Consider the following 22,741-nt stretch of genomic DNA (forward strand, 5'->3'; position numbering starts at 1 on the left):
CAGAAGTAGGGAAGCCAGCAGTGCAGTCTTCAGTCTGTGGCTGAAGGTCCGAGAGCCCCTGGCAAATTACTGGTGTAAGTGCAAGGATCCAAAAGCTGAAAACCTTGGGAACTGATGTTTGAGGGCAGGAAGCATCTGGCACAGGAGAAAGATGAAAACTGGAAGACTGTGAAATTCTAGACCTTCCATGTTCTTCTGCCTGCTTTATCCTAGCCAAACTGGCAGCTGATTAGATGGTGCCCACCCAGAATGAGGGTGGTTCTGTCTTTCCCAGCCCACTGACTCAAATGTTAATCTCCTTTGACAACACCCTCACAGACACACCCAGGATCAATACTTTGCATCCTTCAATGCAATCAAGTAGATATTCAATATTAACCATCACATTCTCCAACACATTCTTATATAGGTTCTATTTCTACACTATGAACAGTGAGGTTTTTCTCTAGTATACTTGATAGACCTTCAAATGTTCCAAGAAAGCAATCATCATGCTTTTCCTAAGTCTTCTTTTTTTAAACACTCCCATTACCTTTCCAAACCTTTTGTTCAGCTATTGGGACCATCAACATCCTGGTCACACCTCTATGGATGAACTCTAATTTGTCAACTACTCTCTTAAATGGTGGTGTCATGAATTGATCACAGTGCTCTGGATGTGCTCTGACTAGCTGTGACTGCTGCTGGATCGCCACTTCCTTTAATCTGTACACTACTTGTCTTCCTAATACAGAGAGTATGTTGTTTGCCTATATATCATAACATATTGAAAATGCATTTACAACTTATAAAGTATATATTATTAGGTGCTAGAATTTACACTATTATTCTAATATACAGAAGCTGAGAAAAGTAATGCCATATAGTTGATTTATGTGTGTAAATGTCTAAGTGACTTACATATTGATTTTTCTCCTTCAACTGCAGATCAAACTTCCCAAACGCTAAAGCTTGCTTATTTTAAAACAAATGCATTTATGGTTCACCAGTCTGCAGTACAGTAAGCTTTTTATAAGTAAGCTCAAATCACTGAAAAGCTCAAATAGACACATCTCCTTTAGCCTATTTTTAGGACTGATGAAGCTAAGAACAGAGAAACCAATAAAGATGTATTTTAATGATGGCAAGGTATCTCATGGGGTAGTACAAATTTATCCCAGTTTTTTTTTATGCCTTCTCTATGTGTAACACGTTGAAGTGATATACGGTGTTGAATGTGGTTAAAATTCAGCAGATACTTATGCAAGATCTACTATCTATAAGATGCTTATGCAGAGTTCCAAAGGGAAACATTAAGATGTGAATAAAATCTGAATTGGGCCATCACTATGATCTCTCCCCAAAACCTGGGATTTGAAAGTGCATTTAGAATTATGAAATAAACCACTAGGTTTTTAGTGTGAAATGTTTACAGTATTTTAATTTTGAAAACCATACTTATTAAAACAGTATGACTAACAACATTGGTTGAATACATGTTATGTGCTAGGTACCAAGTGAGGAGTTTTATGTTTATTTTCTCATTTCATCCTGAGAACAAACTTCTGAGGTAGGTGTGATTCCTCTCATTTTAGTGAAAATTCACTGATGCTCTGAAAGCAAAATTAACTTTCCCAAGGGCCTTGTAGTGCTTAAAGGCAGAATCAGAATCCACAACCAGCTCTGGAAAATCTCCAGAAATGAGCTTAATTTTTTATGTTATTTATATATGACTCCAATATTAATAGACATGTCAAACAACTAACACAACCCTTTACCTGTTTATTTTGGAAGAAGAGGCATAAAATGTATTTTATTAACCTGTTGATTCTCCTCTGGAGTGTGACTTAGTATCTGTTGCACCTTTGGGATTCTTATCTTCTAAAATTCACAAACAGTGTCTACTGCTGTAATAAAGAATCACCTGCAGAGTTCACGAATGAGGGAAGAGTGAAAAGGGAATAGTGGTAGATCAATAACACTTAGCATCACATCAAAATAGTATTCCAAGGTTGGTATTCTGGCTTCTGCTTTTGTGGGAAATAAGTTGTCTGCTATTTCAAAATGCCCTCCGTCTGAATAATGGAACCTGAAATTTATTCAACTCATATTTAGCACTTCAGGCCATATCCAGGGTTGTGGACAGTGTAAGTAAACAATGAGGATTGGCTACAAGGCAAGATGAGAACTCTGTTTTCTATGCTTTCTATTGTGCCTCCCTCTGCAACAGAAGTAGAAAGGGCCATACCATAGCCATCTACTGTCCAGCGTGATGAATACCCTTAAAGACAAAATCCTTAAGCAGTAAGTGAAAGGTTAACTACAATTCTCATTTAAAAAGAAAATTGCATTGCTGATATCTCTTTTTTACAGCATTCCCATAAATTTTCCACAAAGATTATACATTTTCTTTTTATTCATTTGTCATTTATTTGACAATGGTAAGCCTGTTTGTCTTTAGCTTAAAGGAACTTGTATTAAAATAATTTTTTTTTTTTTGAGATGGAGTCTCGCTGTGTCGCCCAGGCTGGAGTGCGGTGGTGCAATCTCGGCTCACTGCAAGCTCCGCCTCCCGGGTTCACACCATTCTCCTGCCTCAGCCTCCAGAGTAGCTGGGACTACAGGCGCCCGCCACCACGCCTGGCTAATTTTTTGTATTTTTAGTAGAGACGGGGTTTCACCGTGTTAGCCAGGATGGTCTCGATTTCGTGACCTCGTGATCCGTCCGCCTCGGCCTCGCGAAGTGCTGGGATTACAGGCGTGAGCCACCGCGCGCGACCTTTTCTGTTACTGCAATCAGCATTGATGTTGTATATGATGAACGTGTGACTTTTCATTTTCTTGGCAGAGACCTTGAAAAACTTTTGAACTCTAGTCAATAAGAAATCTCTGTATTAATATAAAACCATAACTTAAGGTTTATTTGATTAGATCAATGTTTAATTATGGATAACATGTATTTTTTGCACTGAATATTTACACATAAATTAATCTAGCCCATAATAAGAGTGCTAATGGAATGTTTCATCCAAACTTAAGTTAGTAAATGGAAAACAAACAGCTGTTGCAAAGACCCTGTTTTTGGGTCTGGGCCTCATAGCACAAAGCACTTCAGAGAATTTCGCCACTACCATTTACTCACATCTGTTGAGATTGTACTATTTCAACTCAAGATTTGATCAGTATATGTCACAAAGTAACAAGTAGTACTCTAAGTCAGAAAACTCAAAGGAAACATTAAATGCTCATTTCCTATATGGAATGTTGCCTTTCTAAGCACATCATCTTGTATGTGACGTTTTGCAAATCTATTCATAGGAGATTTATATTTTCAAGTGTGCCCAAATGGATCTAAGTGTTGGGGAAAGATATGTGAAATAAGAAAAAGAAAAGAAGCTAATCCATTTGTTTTAAAATTTTGTCTGCCTACTACATTTTGTTGGGCTTCTTGTTATATGAGAACTCCTAACTGTCTGGTTTTCAATTGCAACCAAAAGCATTCTTACCTGATCAAACTCTTCAAATTCTATTTACTTTGAATTATAACTGAGTACATGGAAAGTATAATTGGGCTTTACTTTTTTGTTTTTTCATTAAGTTCTAGGGTACATGTGCACAACGTGCAGGTTTGTTACATATCTATACATGTGCCATGTTGGTGTGCTGCACCCATTAACTCGTCATTTACATTAGGTATATCTCCTAATGCTATCCTTCCCCCATCCCCCCACCCCACGACAGGCTCCAGTGTGTGATGTTCCCCTTCCTGTGTCCAAGTGATCTCATTGTTCAATTCCCACCTATGAGTGAGAACATGTGGTGTTTGGTATTTTGTCCTTGGGATAGTTTGCTGAGAGTGACGGTTTCCAGCTTCATCCATGTCCGTACAAAGGACATGAACTCATCCTTTTTTAAATGGCTGCAAAGTATTCCATGGTGTATATGTGCCACATTTTTTTAATCCAGCTCTGTCACTGATGGATATTTGGGTTGATTCCAAGTCTTTGGCTATTGTGAATAGTGGCTGTAATAAAATTCGTGTGGCATGTGTCTTTATAGCAGCATGATTTATAATGCCTTTGCGGTATATACCCAGTAATGGGATGGATTGGGTCAAATGGTTATTTCTAGTTCTAGATCCTTGAGGAATCAGCAACACTGTCTTCCACAATGGTTGAACTAGTTTAGACGTCCCACCAACAGTGTGAAAAGTGTCCTATTTCTCCCACATCCTCCCAGCAGCCTGTTGTTTCTGACTTTTTAATGATTGCAATTCATACTGTGTGAGATTAGTATCTCATTGTGGTTTTGATTTGCATTTCTCTGATGGCGAGTGATGATGAGCATTTTTTCATGTATCTGTTGGCTGCATAAATGTCTCTTTTGAGAAGTGTCTGTTCATATCCTTCACCCACTTTTTGATGGGGTTGTTTTTTTCTTGTGTATTTGTTTGAGTTCTTTGTAGATTTTGGATATTAGCCCTTTGTCAGATGAGTAGATTTCAAAGATTTTCTTCCATTCTGTAGGTTGCCTGTTCACTCTGATGGTAGTTTCTTTTGCTGTCCAGAAGCTCTTTAGTTTAATTAGGTCCCATTTGTCAAGTTTGGCTTTTGTTGCCATTGCTTTTGATGTTTTATACATGAAGTCCTTGAATTGGGTCTTTGAACACAGCAGACAAAACACATGCTCAGGATAGGTTAGTGCTATTCAAGTGAATAAACATTTTGACAAAAATTTGTATGAGAAATTCCTGTTGGCCTCTCATTCCTCTCTATATGTCTTTCATAGTTATTCTTTTTCCCCCTGACAATCAAAGCACTGTAATGAATATCTCTTGGCCTTAACAATAAGAAACATTGAATTGGGTTTTGTTTATTGTATATTGACTAGGCTGTAGTTGATGAGAATGTGGAGTTATATGAAATTGGGAAGAAATAATATGAGTGAGTAGTCCTGTGGGCAGTGGAATGGCTGAGCTTCTAGGACACTGATAAGCAATCAGTGTTAGTTACACTTGAGGCAGTATCTCTGGTGGTCTGTCCCAGAACTATGTCCTTGACCCTGTCACATTCATAGTTTTCATCACTACCTTTTATACTTCTGCAATTTAGGTCACCCAATACAGATTATCTTATCAGGTTAAACTGATTGTAGTAGTCACATTGAAAAGGAAAAAAAAAATCCCAAATTCAGGCCTTTTCCCAGCCATTTCTAATTACTGCACGTGTAAAAGGACATAGTTATTGTGAAAAGAAATGCTATCAAAACAGTCTAATGTCTACAAGAAGAAAAAGAAAAGAAGAAGAAGGAGGAAGAGGAGAAGGAGACGAAGAAGAAAGCTAAGGAGAAGATGGGTAACAGGAGAAAAAAAAGAGGGCAAGAAAAGCAGATAGGAAGGGAAAAAAGGAGGAAGAGAGAAATGAATGCAGGCAGGCAGGATGTTTCCTCCAGGTGTTTTATTTGTCTCCCCTGGACTGCATAACTCAGTTTCTTCCCTTCTAAACCAACTTTTCTAGAATGTATTGTCTCTGTTTGACACCTACAACTCTGGTCCATTTTCTATGCATTAAGGATGATGTAACTTTAAAACCTCTCATGTAAATTCTGCCTGTTCTCTAATTCTACAATCCTCTTGTTTATGTTCTATTCTAATAATTATTGAGCTTTTAAAGAAGAGAAATCTGTTCTTATCTCAAATTTATAAATACACTGAAGGAAATAACAAAACCTTGAAGTGAAACAGTGTTTCTATGATAAAAGAGAGCTCTACAAATAGATGCATGAATAAACACTTTTATGGGAGGGATACCTTTTCAGAGTTTAAGACTCAGGGGCTTTGGAATCTAAGAAGATGAATCGCTTGCCCTGTTTGTGATCCTGAATGGAAATTGACAGGTATGTTTAATTTATCCTGCTTGCTATCACAAAGCCTTTTTCTCATTTGATTTTTGTGTATCCCTCCTGAAATATTTGCTCTGGTAAGCAAAAGCAAATATTAGGTTTTACACCCCATTTAGTGAAATAACAGTGATGATAATCTGACATCAGAGAACCAAATGTTCCAGGCTTATTTCATGAAAAGGATTTCCTCTCCAGATACATTGTCCTCAATAGGCTATCCCATCCTTCATTCCTCAATTCATATTTCTTGAGTTTGAGAGGAAAAAAAAAAGAGGCCAGACCACTAGTAGCCTACTGCTAAATTCTTTTATGAAGCTTAGTTTTATAAATTACCTTTTAGCCTTTTCCAGTCATGTGGGAAAACTTTCCTGCCTCATTAAATCTTTAAGGCAATGTGCGCCATGCACACTATATTGTTATTTGTGACATTAGGTTATATATTGCATAGTAATGATAATATTACTTGTAAACAAGCTGGTTTTTTCCCCCTGAAGGTAGAATTAAAACAGGTACTCATGGGAAACAGCTACTTGTGTTGTTCTTTTCTTAATGGGGTGAAGTTGAAGAACAGGAAAGTGAATGGCTTAGCCCAGAACCATCTCCAGGAATGGTGGTACATTTTTCTTTTGTTTTTCTTTTTTTTTTTTTTTTATAATGAATTTTTTTTTTTATTATTATACTTTAAATTCTAGGGTACATGTGCATAACGTGCAGGTTTGTTACATATGTATACTTATGCCATGTTGGTGTGCTGCACCCATCAACTCGTCAGCACCCATCAATTCATCATTTATATCATGTATAGCTCCCCAATGCAATCCCTTCCCCCTCCCCCCTCCCCATGATATGCCCCAGTGTGTGATGTTCCCCTTCCCGAGTCCAAGTGATCTCATTGTTCAGTTCCCACCTATGAGTGAGAACATGCGGTGTTTGGTTTTCTGTTCTTGTGATAGTTTGCTAAGAATGATGGTTTCCAGCTGCATCCATGTCCCTACAAAGGACGAAAGGTGGTACATTTTTCCTGCAGTGCCTTCTCAATTTGATATCTGAATCTCCCTCAAGAGAATTTCCCTTAGTAGATATGGAGAAAGAGGGAAAAGGCCAAGCCTTTGGAGACCCTTATGAAATGGAATGAACTGCTCTCACTAAATTCGCTTTCTCTTTGTATTGAAAAGAGATATAATTTTCATCTCTAGTAAATATAGTCTAATCCATCCAGCAAATATAAGAATTACCTCAAAGTGAACTAAAATTGCACTTACTTCTACCTGTGGAAAACCATATTTCTCTAGTCAATAGAACAATGACAGCTTAGTTCCTAAATAGCAGGAAAAAATGAAATGTTCTATTGGCTGAACACACAGTGCTCTGTAAAATCAGAGAAACCATTTTGTCCCCAAAAATGAACTAATTTGAAAGTCTCGAAGATGCTCAATTTTATGAAAGACTCATAAAACTAATAAATGAGTCTGCAAAGTCCAAAAATGTGGAAAATTACAGTTGTATATAGCATATATAACTTACCAAGACCACTTATATTTTGTTAGAAATTTTCAATGAATGTTAATGGATGAATTTTTTTATACAGAGTTCTCCTGTTTGGAATCTTTTAGCTCCCTTATTTACTGTGGTTGCCACTGACTCCTCCATCAGACTTTGAAAATATAACTAAAAACTTTTTTTTCCTTAGTCTTCTTACTAGTGAAACATCAGCTAAGCAAACAAAGAAAAGCATTTGAATGATCAGAGAGCTATAAGAATGAGAATTCTGACAGGAAATTTGTTTTTTAAAATCTAAGTAACAGAATGCATAAATATAAAAAGAGGCTAGATCAGACATACCCAAACATTCTCAGTTCAGAATGTTCATAGTGTATTCATGATTTTTTCATAGTACCTCCTTGGCCACCAGAAATAAGCCACTGTTCTATCTCTTAAGTAGTTAGTGCCAAACAACGTAATAAATATTCATGTTCTAACAACCTAGCAATTGTTTAGAAAGAAAATGGACAGAAAATAATAATTTTTTTCATAAATAACCAGAATTACTTACTGACGGGATGTGGTACCTTTGGGGCAGTATATGCCTTCTCAAACTGGAGTATCAGATTGGATAATGCTATCCTTATTTCCTTTTCCACATTGACTTTTGTGCAGTTCTTGCTTTTAATTACAGTCTCCCCTGAAAACCTTTCTTAATAAGATATAAGATGGCCTAAAGTACAAGTAAGCAAAAACATGGCTCAAAATGTTGAGAACATCCTTAAATGGAATATAGCATGTTCTAAGGTTTCAATTTGTGAACCACCTTGAATTAGTTGTTGCAGTGCCCAATAGATATTTAGTATTGCTGTGTTTCCTTCAAATGTTTATAATATTCCACTGTGCCTTTATGAGTTCACTGCAGCACCCTGGGGCACTTCTACACACAGTTTGTGAACATGGGAGTAGATAGATCCTAGAGTCATTGAAACTACACAGAAACTTGAATGACATTAGGGATCCCAGAGCCACTGGAGAATCTTCATTAGGGAAGTGCAACAACATGTGTAATAGCTGATTAAACTTTCCCCATCAAAAAGATTGAAGTCAAAGAGATGAATTCAGATTCTTGATGAGGACCTTGTTGGTGTGATATGGCATTGGGAATGGAAAGTTAGACTAGAAATATTTCAAGAGAATAGATTGAAGGACTAATTTGATATAAATAATAAAGTTAAAAAATATGATTCACTTATGAGTTTTCTAATTTAAAATAGAAAAATAAAGCATTTGGCTTGACCCAATCAGGGAGATTGAGAAAATGATCAAGTTTGGCTCCCAGAAAGATCTAGATAATGAGATTAACTTAGGGTATGTTGAGTGTTTAAGACATTATTGGAAAGTAATTCAGTAAAAGACTGTTATGGGCTACACTGCATTCCCTCAAAAGTCATATGTTGAAATGTTAATCTTCAGTACCTCCGAATATGACTCTGTTCAGAGATAGGATCTTTAAAGAGGTAATTAAGTTAAAATGATGTCATTAGGGTGGACCCTGATCCAATATGACTAGTGTTCTTATAGCAAGACACAATTGGAGCACAGATACACTCAGAGGGAAGTCCCTGTGAAGAAACAGAGGGAAGGCAGTCATCCATGAGCTAAGGTGGGAGGTCTCAAAAGAAACCAACTCTGTTGACACCTTGATCTTGGACTTCTAGCTTCCAGTATTGTGAGATAATAAGTTTCTGTTGTTTAAGTCACTTCATCTCTGGTACTTTTTTATACAGGCCAGAGAAAATTAACAGAGAAACACAGGACAGGCCAGAAGATATAGATTGGTGGACCAGGTAAAAACATGGTAGTTAATCTATGAGAATGGAATCCATATGAAATGATAATCAAAAAAGAGTGAGAAAGGTTTTAGAGATATCAATCACTGAGTGGAGAATAAAAAAAAAAAGTGTCTATAAGTGAGACAGAGGTATGACCAGAGCAGGGGAAGGAGTACCAGGAAAATTCAGTGTAATGAAAGACAAGGGAGTCAAGAATCATAAGAATCTTGACTCTTAATCATAAAGATTAAGAATAAAACTCAACCACAGGGCCATTAGTGGTTGCTACACAGAATTTATAAATGACCTTTCAAGACTCACTTCTAATGGAGTACCAAAGGCAGTCAACAGGATACAGAAGATAAAAATTAGAAAACATGGATGTATGGGAAGACAGAAACTGAATGTGATGCCCATATCTCTAAGTTTGATAGTGAAACTAATAAATAACCATAGGTGAGAGCTGGAGGAGACAATAGAGATTGGCAACCCTGTGCACATGGGATTTGAAGGAAAGAGTAAACGTTAGGATAATGAAGGGTTTCTAAGAGAGTGCAGAAGCGAGGGCAAGGAGGCACCAAACAAAGGTGGCACCTGGAACATGGAGGAGTGAACAGATGGAGAAGAGGTAGAGAATTCTTCGTCTAAAGCAAGAGGAAAGGATGATGTATACTCAGAATATTCTCGAAGCTTTTTCCCTGAATAAAAGCGTCCTTCAGAAAAAAAAGTGTTGTCTTGTAACTGACTCATTGCAAAGTCTCTTATACAATGGTATGTACTCTTTGGGGAAGACACATTAGCTGGAGACAACACCAGGAAAAGCTTGATTTTACAGCTTATGGAAAGATTGTGGAGTTGGAGAAAAAATAGAAAGAAAGGAATTTTAAAAATAATAAGTTAATATTCCTAGGGGTACAACCTCTAAATTGCAGAGTGATATCTTAAGCAATCCTTTTAAGAATTACTTAAGTGACTGAGCATAGTAGCTCACACCGTAGTAGCACTTTGGGAGACAGAGGTGAGTAGATTGCTTGGGTTAAGATTTTGAGACCATCCTGGCCAACATGGCAAAATCCCATCTCTCCAAAAAATACAAAAAATTAGCCAGGCGTGGTGGCACACACCTGTAGTCCCAGATACGCAGGAGGTTGAGGCATGAGAACTGCTTAAGCCTGGGAGGAGGAGGTTGCAGTGAGCTGAGATTGAGCCACTCTACTCCAGCCTTGTTGGCAGAGTAAGACTGTATCTCAAAAAGTAAAGAAAGAAAGAATTACTTAAGTAAGTACTTGACTAACTGGTTATATAAATGTGATCATAAACACATACCTTTAGGGTGACTGAAAAAGATATTGATTCTCATATTGTAAATAAGTACTCATGGCTTGGGAAAAAACATCTAGTAACAGTATCCTGAAAATTTTTTGAATGGTCTGTGTTTCACACAACTTAAGTGGAAGTGAAACAGCTTTACTCACGACAATTTCCAGGCGATTCAAAATATGTTGTAATAATGACAAACATGAATATCAGAGACACACAAGAGAGTTTAGAAAAAAAAATCATTTTATGGAATATGAGCTAAAACAATGTTTTACTATTGTTGCTATTTTTATTAGCCCTCAGCAGAATAAGGTAAATTATTTCTATTCCTTAGTTCATGTTTTATATTATCTCTGACATGGGTAAGGCACCCCTATTTTTCTGCATATTTATTTGTTCGTCTTTCCCCCTTTCTCGACCTCTAATTTCTCTCTCTTACTATTTTACTTTATGTCAGGGATCCCCAACCCCCCGCGGCTATACAGGTCCATGGTCTGTTAAGAATTGGGCCACACAGCAGGAGGTGAGCATCAGGCAAGTGAGCATTACTGCCTGAGGTCCACGCTGTCAGATCATCAGGCGTTAGATTCTCATAGGAGCATGTGCCTCACTGTGAAATGCACATGCAAGGGATCTAGGTTGCATGCTCCTTATGAGAATCTAATGCCTGATGATCTGACGTGGAACAGTTTTATCCCAAAACCCCTCCTCTGCGTCCGTGGGAAAATTGTCTTCCATGAAACCAGTGCCTGATACCAAAAAGGTTGGGGACTGCTGCAAGTTTACATTATATGTGACTTTATTATAAATAGATACGAAAAACACATTAGCAAATCAGATATCATAGGTGATCTTTTCTACTTCATCTATAGTCCTAACAGTTTTGACATTCAAATTACACACAATTTGACTCTTTTTATTGACAAAATGGAAAATTATCCTTAATTCAAAATGTATTTTATTTGAGCATATATGGTGATTTCATATATTAAGTTGATATTTTCTTTCCTTTTAGAGAAGCCATATTCAAGAAAATAGCATGTACTTCAAATTTTAAATAATCAAAATAGATTTGGAAGCTCAAAAGTTTTGGAACATTATAGGTCTATATCCCAATATTCTTCCCAAACCTCCTTTCAAATATATTTATTAATTTAGGAAATTCTAAATAGTTCATTCTTTTTTTTGAAATATATACAATGTAAAACTTTTTTTTCTCCTGCCTTTCTAGAATCCTCTTATTGAGAAAATGTGTAGCTGATCTGAAGAAGCATGCTATGCGAAATTTTGGATGTTTATCTTAATAGAACCTAAAATCTTCCACATAGGTTCACCCCTCATTACTCACAATAATGCCAAGTGCTGTAGTCCAGGCAGATGTTTATTATTTTACATGTGAAAAGACATTAGAATAAGGCCATTTCTCAGTGGATTAGAGGAATCAGTTTTCTGAATTTAAATTCCTTATAGAGCCCCACGTAATAAGCTCTTAGAAGACATTGCAGAGCTGTAATATAAAATCCTGTTTAATCAGCCATAGCGAGCTATGTGCCATTCTCTGTGGAACACTAAGAGGAATCAGGGTTCCTCCTCCTCCATCCAGTGCACTCCCAGCCCGGAATTGCTTTCTGGTCAGGGTCGGCCATGAACGGCCATAGAGAGCCAACCCTGCGAAGCCAGGTCTCCGCATGTCAGCACAGAGCAAGCAGCAGAATACAGATCATCAGCTTTGTTTTATGAATGTCTCTATTTACAGTGCTGGAGTGGAATTTTAAAAAAAGGATTGCAGTATTTGCATTGAATCTGTCACTCACAACTTCAGTTTTGATTCCTGTCCTATAAATGATCTTGCTTTCCCATTTTTTTCTTAATTTCTACAAGGTGACTGTCAATGTCAAAAAATGTAAACCTCAAGTGTGTATTACATGGGGCTTGGCATGTATGTTAGAAGGAAAGAAGTTCTCTTAGTGAAAAGTGGATAATATTTATTTAAACTAAGCCTATTAAATTGCACAGAGGAAAGTATACCTTCTTTGGCTGTTTTGATTGAATTTTAATATAAAATAAAACTTGCTGCTAACCTTTTGTTTTTCTTTGATCAATAACATTTCTCAGCTTAGTGTATGGGTTATGTAAAGTGCCTGTCAAATGGAGGGATGTCTTTGTTGAAAGAATACAGACTCACAGAAAGTGAGTGACCCTCAGGGATGGGTAGAAATCTCCCAATTTTGACAAAGATCGTTCTCTGGGATTTGTAAAGCTCAAACTATAGACTAAGAAGATGACAGGAGAGTCTGGTGTTTGGCTTCATGGAACTTAACCTATTTCAGCAAGCCTGCAATACTGGGGAAAATAATACATAAATTTATGTTTGTGTCAGCCTTGCAGTTGATGAGTAAGGTTTGTAAAAGCTTACTCCTAAATAAATGCCTATCGTTCCCACTCCATACTCCAGTGATTTCTGCTTCTTGCAAATACTGCCCTCTAGAACAATAAAATTCTTATACAACAATAAGTAAAATATGATTTAATAGCCCATCTCCTATCCTGTAATGATTATGCATCTTCTGTCTTGTAGCTCCCAGCAGTAGGAGGACAGTTGACATTTACCATATCATATGACCTGGAAGAAGAGGAAGAAGATACAGAACATGTTCTCCAGTTTATGATTATCTTAGAGGTAGAGTACTGAGAGCATCATTGATGTTCACCCATGTTACTTCCTTATGTTACTTGAGGTTACCAGTACTGTATTTTTTACCTGCCTTGTTTGACATTGACTTACATGACTACTAAAAATATATACCTGAGGAGTTTTTAATGCCACTCTTATGTTTCACTCTGAGACATATCTAGAAGATTGAGTATATTTGTTGGGTTTGAACGATAAAGGACAACTCTAGACCAGACTTGAAATGAAATTTCAAACATAAGAACCATGTTTCCAAAATATAAATATTATGAAAGTGTTTAGGTACATGCTAATTTACATAGTTGTGTTTTTCTCATTTTAGCTTGCTTCCAGTTAGATTTTATTGTCTACTTCCTTGATTACATTAGATAAAATAAAATGAAACAGGAAGCTTGTTTATTTAGTGATAGTTTAATCTCAACTTCAAAATCCTGTTTTAGGTAAGAAAGGTACAGGAGAAACTTGCTTTCAAGATTTTAAGGGCCATAGGCAATTTCAAAATGCTCGAAGCCTGAAGTTTCCTTAGAGGCTCTCTGCCACCCTTTCTTATCATATCCATTCTTTCCAATAATGTATCCCCTCCCCTCGACACTGATACATATTCAGAGACACGCATGTGCATGCATGTTCGTGATTCCAAATGGGTAGATGTTAATTTAGCACCAGGCTCTGTTGTTCTTCTGTCCTGGAACTTTCATACATGTGAATCTATGACAAAATAAAAAATTCTTTTCTCAAAATGGACATTTTCCAGTATTGGATGAAGTGGTCTGCTCTTGCTCTCTCTTTCTCTCTCTCTCTGTCTCTCTCTCTCTCTCTCTCTCTCTCTCTCTCTCTGTGTATATATATCTATGGCAACTAGATGTATACTTTGGAATTCCTTTAAGATGAAAGGAATTCTCTAAATGCAAAGTGTTGGGTGAAATTGCGTAGCATTCATGTGAATGAACTAAGACAAGAAGGATTACCTAAATGTCATAGGTCATTCAATATACTCCTTAGATGCCATTATCCTATTTTGAGAATTAGACTGCAGTCTCTTTTATTGTTTGTTTTTTTTCCAAGTAGAAAGTTCCTTTAAAATAATAGCTTAATTCAGTTTTAAGTTTCTTTCCCTATTGTTCTACACAACCCACATCCATCATAAAATAATATATTTGAAATATGTAACTTTTGTGCACTTTTGTCAATTTGAGGTGTTTGTAATCACATATATGTTTATGATTTGTCAGGTAGCTATTATTTTAGTTAATGGGGAACTAACATCATGCCAAACCAAGAAGCAAGAAGCATATGCTTCATAATGCATTTGGCTAAGGTTAATATTGAAATTGCATTGCCTTTCCTTCATGTATACCACAAATATATTCCCTGAATGATAGGGAAAGCCAGCCCAAAAATAGAAGTCTACCAAAGCTGGGCGTGGTGGCTCACACCTGTAATCCCAGCACTTTGGGAGGCTGAGGCAGGTGGATCACCTGATGTCAGGAGTTTGAGACCAGACTGGCCAACATGGCAAAACCCTCACCTCTTCTAAAAATACAAAAAATTAGCCAGGCTTGGTGGCAGGCACCTGTAATCCCAGCTACTAGGGAGGCTAAGGCATGAGAATTGCTTGAACCTGGGAGACAGAGGTGGCAGTGAGCGGAGATCACGCCATTGCACCCCAGCCTGGGGGATAGAGCGAGACTCTGTCTCCAAAAAGCATAAATAAATAAAAAATAAACATAAATTTAAAAAGTTAAAAGTCTATTGAGGGTGGAGGATCCAAATATAGATATGTTTGACACTTTTGTGCCCTCTTTTCAGTTTTACCCTTTTTGCTTTCTTTTTTTGCCTCCCTTTAGGGTAATGACTTGAGAATCAGCACAGCCCAAGATGAGGTGTACCTGCACCCATCTGAAGAACATACTAATGTATTAGTACTTAAAGAAGAATCATTTACCATACATGGCACACATTTTCCAGTCAGTAGAAAGGAATTTATGACAGTACTTGCGAATTTGAAGAGAGTCCTCCTACAAATCACATACAGCTTTGGGATGGATGCCATCTTCAGGTAAAATCAAGAACTGCAGCTCCAACGTCCACACATTTGCTTTGGGGCAAAGGTGCAGGAGCCGCCCAAGTAGTGAATTTTTTAAGGCACCTAGGATTTGCTGTCTTCAAAGAGCAGATAAGAACAGAGTCCTAGTTTTCTGAAAGGGTTTCCTCTTAAACCTTTACAGTTTTAAATGCCCAGAATAAATTCGTCTCGGTTTTTATTATTATTGATGATTCGTTCACAATTGTGTCAGAACATGTGATCAATAATGATTCCTATATTGAGAAATGTTATATTGGAAAATAAAGTCTCCTTTATGATGGCTCAGAGTGGGAAACTAAAAGATATACTTTCCAGGGCACCCTTATTCGGAAAGCGGTTTCTAAAATATTTCCTTCCAGTGGTTGTTAACTAGTTTCTGGCTTAATAGTATATAGATTGTAATAAGAAACGTAAGTCTTTTCATTTAAGTAACCACCGATCTCACTATAAAACACTTTAAGACTATAACAGCCACATGGTATAAAGGAAAGAATATGAACTTTGGAGCCAAACTGAGTAGAAATTCAATAAGCTTTATTGCTTATTGTATGTGTGACCTTGGGCAAGTGATTAGGCCTCGAGGAACGTTTCTTTCCAGTGTAAAGTAGATATACTAATGCCTACTTTTCAGAGTCTTTGTTAACGTGATACGTGATAGGAAAGTGCTCATCACCTAGAACACTTTCAGTTTTTTCTTGTTGTCCCCCGCTCCCCCTTGTTTTTTAAATAGCAAACTCTCTGACTTGAACCAAATCTGCTTGTGTCTGATTAACTGCCATAGGCTGCTATATTTTTTTATTTTTAAAACAATGACATTTTTATCTGACAGAATTTTAACTTCAACTGTGTCTGAATGGGCTCTTTACCCTTCTTCTTTTCTACTCTAATAATAAGTAACACAGGATGTCATAGGAAATTCCTTCTAAATCAGATTAAGTTAGATGTTCAAATGTGACCCCAGCCTGACAACCCGGTATACCTTTAATGAAAGCAATGCCTCCAGTATTGGAGTTTTTATTGCTGACACTACCACCTCTCACCTCCCTGTGCCCCATCATTTCCCTGTGCTGCCTAGTTTGCCTTTCACTGGTAATATTTCAACTTAGTCTAATCATTATTACCATTTCCCAAAGGAGAGAACTGCAGAATCATAAACAGAACCATTGCCAAACAATGTACCTCTTTTGCATAGGCAATTCTTCTAGAAGCTGGGTTAAAATACCATGGAGATGAGAAGCAGCACTTAGGAATTAATTATGTTTTTCCCATTTAGTAAATAGAGATTGTCATGATGTTTAAACAGTACAAAGAGATGAGTCCTCCGGCTTTCAAAATGAATGACAACCAAATTGAAAAAAAAAGTGGCTAGGGGCCTTATTTATTTTGTCAGCATTGCTTTTCAGGCTAGTTAATACAGAGACATTTCCCCCTGATTTATGTCAGACAGTTTCAGTGTCTACCCATCTTAAAATCACTGGTTTCATTTGCAGTCTTCTGAGGTTTCGCCATATAGGAGGAATGCATTCACAGTGCGACTCTGTGAAATGACAAAAGAACTAATCCAAGCAGGTGGCTACTTTCTGTCACCTATATTACCTAAAGCACTGTGGTTCAGTAAGTAAAAGCCAATGTCAGATTTGAAACTCCTACCCACTCAGGTGAGCTGAAAGTGAGCATGAATCTGGAGTCAGTCAGTAAGCTCGTTATATATTATCTTTGATCTACTAGTAGATTGAGTCATATTTGCAAAACATTACTTGAATTGATTTCAACTTGTCTTCCACAGTAGGCTTCCGACTTGGTATACTGTTTGTGTGCAAGCATGAGTAAATTGAAGCTCAACAAAAATTCATATTTAGACATATTTACAGTGGATTTACTTCCATGGCAGTTCTTTCAGCAAATGGGCTTAGGTTCCTCCAGTTATGTGGTTAGATGGAATTGTATAACGGAAGGAGAACTGGACTGCAGGTCAAGGATTTTGACTTTTGTTTTCAAGTCAGCTATTTAATAGTTGTAAACATAAGTATGGTTTTGACCTCTTTGGACTTCAATCACTTCATCTGTAAAATAAGGAGGAGGACAATTGCCCTGCCAACTTCAAAAGGTCGCCGCAAGAATTGAATTACAGAGCTGCAAAAGCACTTGGCTAGTGATAACCCAGCATACAAATATGAAGCATTTCTATCTCATCTACTTCATCCCAAAAGATCACGTTTTCTCCAAATACCATTAAGACTTAGAGACCTCTAGAGAAAGGCACATACTGGTATTTCCATACATATGACAGTTCTTACTGTCATTTTTTTCCAGAATCCTGATACTCATTAGATAAAATAATTTATTTTCTTCTCACTGTCCTCACTAGGAAGATGAAGGCAAAAGTAGAACACTTTTCCTTCTTCTTTTAAGAGTATAAGAGAAATCAACCTAACTGAACTGTGCATCTTTCTCCTTTAAATTCTCCAAGCCTTGGATTTAGTAACATCCTTGGTCTTTAAATTAAGAAAGGCTTTTATGAAGCACCTACATTAGACACAGAACTCTGCACAAAATGTATTTTTCTCTTACTTTACAGTAGACATTAGTAGAGTTCACCAAATTTCCAATCTCATCCATAAGAGATATTGCATTTCTCTAACCCTGGAGGGTAGATGTGTCATATGACTTTTTTTAGCCAATGAACTGTGGCAGAAATGTATTTTTTTCCCCCTGGGTTAAACGTTGAATTTCCAGTGTGAGACTCTCTGCAGCTTACTCAGCAACCAGAAGATTAAAAAAGAGCCTGGGGCCAGGTGCGGTGGCTCCTGCCTGTAATTCTAGCAATTTGGGAGGCCGAGGCGGGCAGAATATGAGGTCAGGAGTTCGAGACCAGCCTGACCAACATGGTGAAACACTGTCTCTGCTAAAAATACCAAAATTAGCCAGGCATGGTGGTGCACGCCTGTAATCCCAGCTACTCAGAAGGCTGAGGCAGTAGAATGGCTTGATCCTGGGAGGCGGAGGTTGCAGTGAGCCGAGATCGCGCCATTGTACTCCAGCCTGGACGACAGAGGGACACTGTCAAAAAAGAAAAAGAAAAAAAAAAGAACAGCCTGGAATACAGATTTAGCACACAGAGGTCACCTGCCCTAACAGTCACCCAGGCCTGTAGAGGATTTTACATGAGTAAGCCTTTGTTTTCTGTGAAGCCATTGAGAATTTGGAGTTGTTACCACAGCATAACCGAGTCCATCATGACTTTATCATTGATACAACTCATGAGTATTGCTTGAAAATAAATACAAAATATTTTCAAGGCAAGATATTTTTACACAACTTTTAGTATAAATTTTGGGGTTTGGGATCAAAAAAGATTATACAGAATTTATATAATAATCTAGAAAAATTCTTGTAAGCAAAGGAGTCTTTGATAACCATATAAATAGTATTGATAGGTACACAGTGTACCTCTGCCTTCTGAAGTTAATGATTTGGATAACTACATTTTGAAGACATTTTGCTGATTACACTAGGACTTAAAAAGATTTTTGCAGCTCCTTTGGCATCCGGCTATTGGTAAGAGGTGCAGCCAAAATTTTACCCTACATTTCCTTCTCATTATCTTTGACTACCTCCCAGTGCTATTCCATAAGTATTCGATTCGTTCAGTCTGCAAATATTTACTGAGCACCTTCCATGATTATCTCTCTAAATCTCAGTTCCTCTTCTATGCAATGGCAGAAAAAATGTCTAAATTTCAAGATTGGCAATTAAGTGAAAACACAATGTATATTAAGCACCTGAAATAGTATCTAGCATATGTTGGGAGGCAATGCAGGGTGACAAGGAGATCTCTGGTTTTGGAGTCGTGCTTGGGTTTGAATCTATGCTGCACCCTTTGCTAATGGTATTATGTTGGACAAGGCTCTTCACTCCTCTGAGCCTCAGATTCTTCATTTGTAAATGTGACTAGACATGAGTTGTTAAATTGTTTATTGATACTTAAATGAAATGTCTTTTCAGCCTGTATCATAGTGCACAGAAGATAGTAGACAATAAGTAGTAACTATTAAGAAGCAGTCATTCTAGGCTAGGCTGTAAGGATACAAAGGTGGACAAATGATCATTCAATTCAAAGAAGGCATTTTACAGCAGAGAAGACAGATATATATATATACAGACTGTACATTTATGATAATATAAATAGTGCAGAAGAAGTGTGCACAGTGCATGTAAATAGTGCAGAAGAAGTGTGCACAGTGCATACTGGTAGAACTAAGAAGAAAGAGATGAATTCTTGTGTTAGCATTTAATACACTTTTAATAAATTGCTGCAAAATTATCAGATTCTGTCAGTTACTGCTCTTACTTGATGTGAGATTGAAAATGTTTAGATAAAATATCTTGCTCTCTCTCTATATATATAGAAAAAAGACAATTGTAACATCAAGGGTTTTTTGTTGTTTTAAAGTATAATGTTTTGAGCCAGTTGTTTTAGTATAATATAGCATGTCTTACTCTGGTGGGAAATGTAGTAAAACAAAAATATTGAGAACAATCTTTAAAGCAGCACCAGGACAATGTTTCTGAAATAATTCCAATATTTTCCGTAGTAGCTTGTATAATTATGTCCTCTCTCTTCATCCATCATCTTTTCTGTATTTTCAAGGCATAAAAATAAGAAGAGAAAGTCAGCTAAAGCATTTGACTTAGTTGACAATTCTTTGATAGCTCATGCATCTCCAAAATTCAGTGTTTTATTACTGCCAACATTACGTATTTAAATGAATACAGCTTGATATCAAGAAAATGACCATATTGAAGGAAAAAAAATAAACTGCAGCCTTCTTCATGAGTAACACTTGAAACTGTTAAACACATTAAAATCCCATTTAACAAATAGCAGAACCTAATGAACATTGGGATTGCTCAGTGAATACTAATGTGGAATATTACTGGGAAGGATGTTTGAGTGTTGAAATTTCTCATAGCTCAAAATAGTTCCACAGATTAAGGAGAGGAACATCTGTTGTTCAAAAGACAAATGAAATTAGTCAGTTCACTGAAAATATTTTGTTTTGTATCTTTTTTAAAACCGTTTCTTAAAGTAGTCAATTGCTCATTCTTCTATTTTGAAATTTCCAGAAATCTTTCTTTAAGTGTTGCATGTCAATTTTATATCAGAAATTCTTGGGCTGTATCTAGATACAGTTAATCAATCTGCTGTTTAGTAAATTATAGTGATCTATTGTATGATAATCAACTAGCATATCAACCATGAAATCATCTAATTCTGAAATTAAAATGATTGGAATTATAGGCTTATCAAGTGACAGTCCATTAATTCCAGGCAGTTAGATTTCACAGTACATTCAGGTGAGTTCTGGTCTCTGGCCTCAAGTTCTAACGATAACAGTTTCCGTTCATTTTCTATGTCAAATCAAACAAGTAATTTGTCTTTTACTTATCTGATTTTATTTGTCTGAAATGTGGTTAGTAGGCTTTATTGTATCTTTTGTCATGGAGTGTGTTAGTCATTGATTGTAATAGAACTGTTTTCCATTCATCTATTCATTTGTTATTTAAGTATTTAGTCAGTTACTTTTGTATACATCTGTTCGTCTATCTACTCATCCATCCAACCTTTCATCAGTTCACCCATTCAACAAAAGTCTACTGAACTACTGAACATGTGTGGACATGATCATGTTGCTTGTATAGATGGCAGGACAGGTTTCTGTTCTCAAGGAGTAGCCCATAAGCTTATACCAACATAATTACTGTCTTTAGTTTAGTAACTCTTCCAAACCCTGTTGTGTTAAGCAGACTTATGAGGCCCAGAAATTCTGTTTCTAGATATATATCCAAAAGAATTGAAAATAGGTATTACGTGTTCACGAATATGAATAGCAACGTTATTTATGATAGCTCAAAGGTAGAAACAATCCAAATATTCATCAACTGATGAATGAATAAACAAAATGTAGCATGTACATGCAGTGAATATTAGTCATAAAAAGAAATGACATACTGATACATGCTACAGTGAAATTATCTAGAATAGGTAACTTCATAGCGACAAAAGCAGATTGTTAGCTTACAGGGGTTAGAGGAAGAGGGGAATAGAGAATGACTGCCTAATGGATTCTGGGTTTTCTTTTGGGCTGACAAAATGTCTTAGAATTAGATGTATGTAGTAGCTGCACAACATTGTAAATGTACTAAAAGGCAGAATTGTACAATTTATTTTTTAAATTTTAAATAGGTTTGAAAATGTCCATCCTACTCCAAACATCAAACTTCCTCTCTATGTATAATTTACAATGCTTAATTTTATGTGATGTGAATTGCACCTGAACTAATGACAAGAAAAAGAAATGCCTGTGACACTGCATTTTTCATTGACAGGGTTCCTTGGTGAAAGGGGAATAAAACATTTAATGATTTTCAGATGACACAAGTAACCTAAACACTGTAGAACAGTGATATTTGCCTAATCTAGGACCTTCTACCAGGTTGTCCAAAATGTGCCTCTAGAGAAGGTAGCACTCAATTAATAGTGTTGGATGAGTTTATTTACAGGTAAAGATAATTTACATGTCTTTAGAGGGTGCCACCTAGCACTCAGCAGCTAGGATGATTCCATCCAACTGCCTATATTTGGTGATTTCAGGGTTAATTTCCTTTTCTGCTTCCTGATCATATATGAACTCAAACATATTCAAAAGTACTGTCAAGTGTCTAGGCTTAACAAAGCGGGGGTAAAAGCAATGAAAATTTTAGAAATCTATTGCGGAAAAGCTTACAATTTGGGTAAAGATCATCATTTTTGAAGATACGTTTACACCTTGTAATGAGCCTTTTAGCTTTGCTCTCTGGCTTGATTCCCAAATTCCCAGCATTGATTCCCAAATCTAACAAGTTATTTGGTAAGTGTGAATCACTGATCAATAAAAATCTACCATCACTCCTGAGAAAGGAACTGAAAATGCAGGCAATAGCAAGAATCAGTTGCTTCTTTCTTATGGTTACAAGATGGCATATCATATGCTATGAAATGTCTATCAGTAATTTTTAAAACTGTAATTATTATGAGTCAACAGTAGTTATTTAATTATGTACTTTTAGAGTTTATTTAAAAAGTATTTTCATACACCAAAATGATTTGGAGATACAAATAGTAAAAGTGTATTTCTTGTAATGTTCATGTAGTCATTTTATTTGGTTTCAACAGTCAATGAAAATAGGTTAATAAAATGTCTAGTATTCCATAATAACCTACTGTGTGTTACATATTGTATAAGAACTTTATATTCATTTTCCTTTTAAATCAAGCTCAAGGTATATGGACTATTATATTATCTCCATTGTATAGAAGAAAAAATTGAGGTCTAGAAAGAATAAGTTATTTTCTTCTAGGCCACAAGGCTGGCAAATATCAGAGAAAGGACATAAATCCTGGTC

The 22,741-nt window shown here is 36.5% G+C and overlaps 1 protein-coding gene across 1 annotated transcript in view; it reads left to right on the forward strand.

Annotated features, from left to right (window-relative positions):
- Nucleotides 1–22,741, forward strand: part of LAMA2 (laminin subunit alpha 2) — a 640,343-nt gene that overhangs the window by 353,322 nt on the left and 264,280 nt on the right. The window contains exons 13-14 of the mRNA XM_017879679.1: nt 13,096–13,197; nt 15,057–15,268. Coding sequence (XP_017735168.1) covers nt 13,096–13,197; nt 15,057–15,268 — 314 coding nt within the window. The remainder of the gene's footprint in view (nt 1–13,095; nt 13,198–15,056; nt 15,269–22,741) is intronic.

The sequence above is a fragment of the Rhinopithecus bieti genome, unplaced genomic scaffold (assembly GCF_001698545.2).
Source record: "Rhinopithecus bieti isolate Rb0 unplaced genomic scaffold, ASM169854v2 scaffold_19, whole genome shotgun sequence".
NCBI lineage: Eukaryota > Metazoa > Chordata > Mammalia > Primates > Cercopithecidae > Rhinopithecus > Rhinopithecus bieti.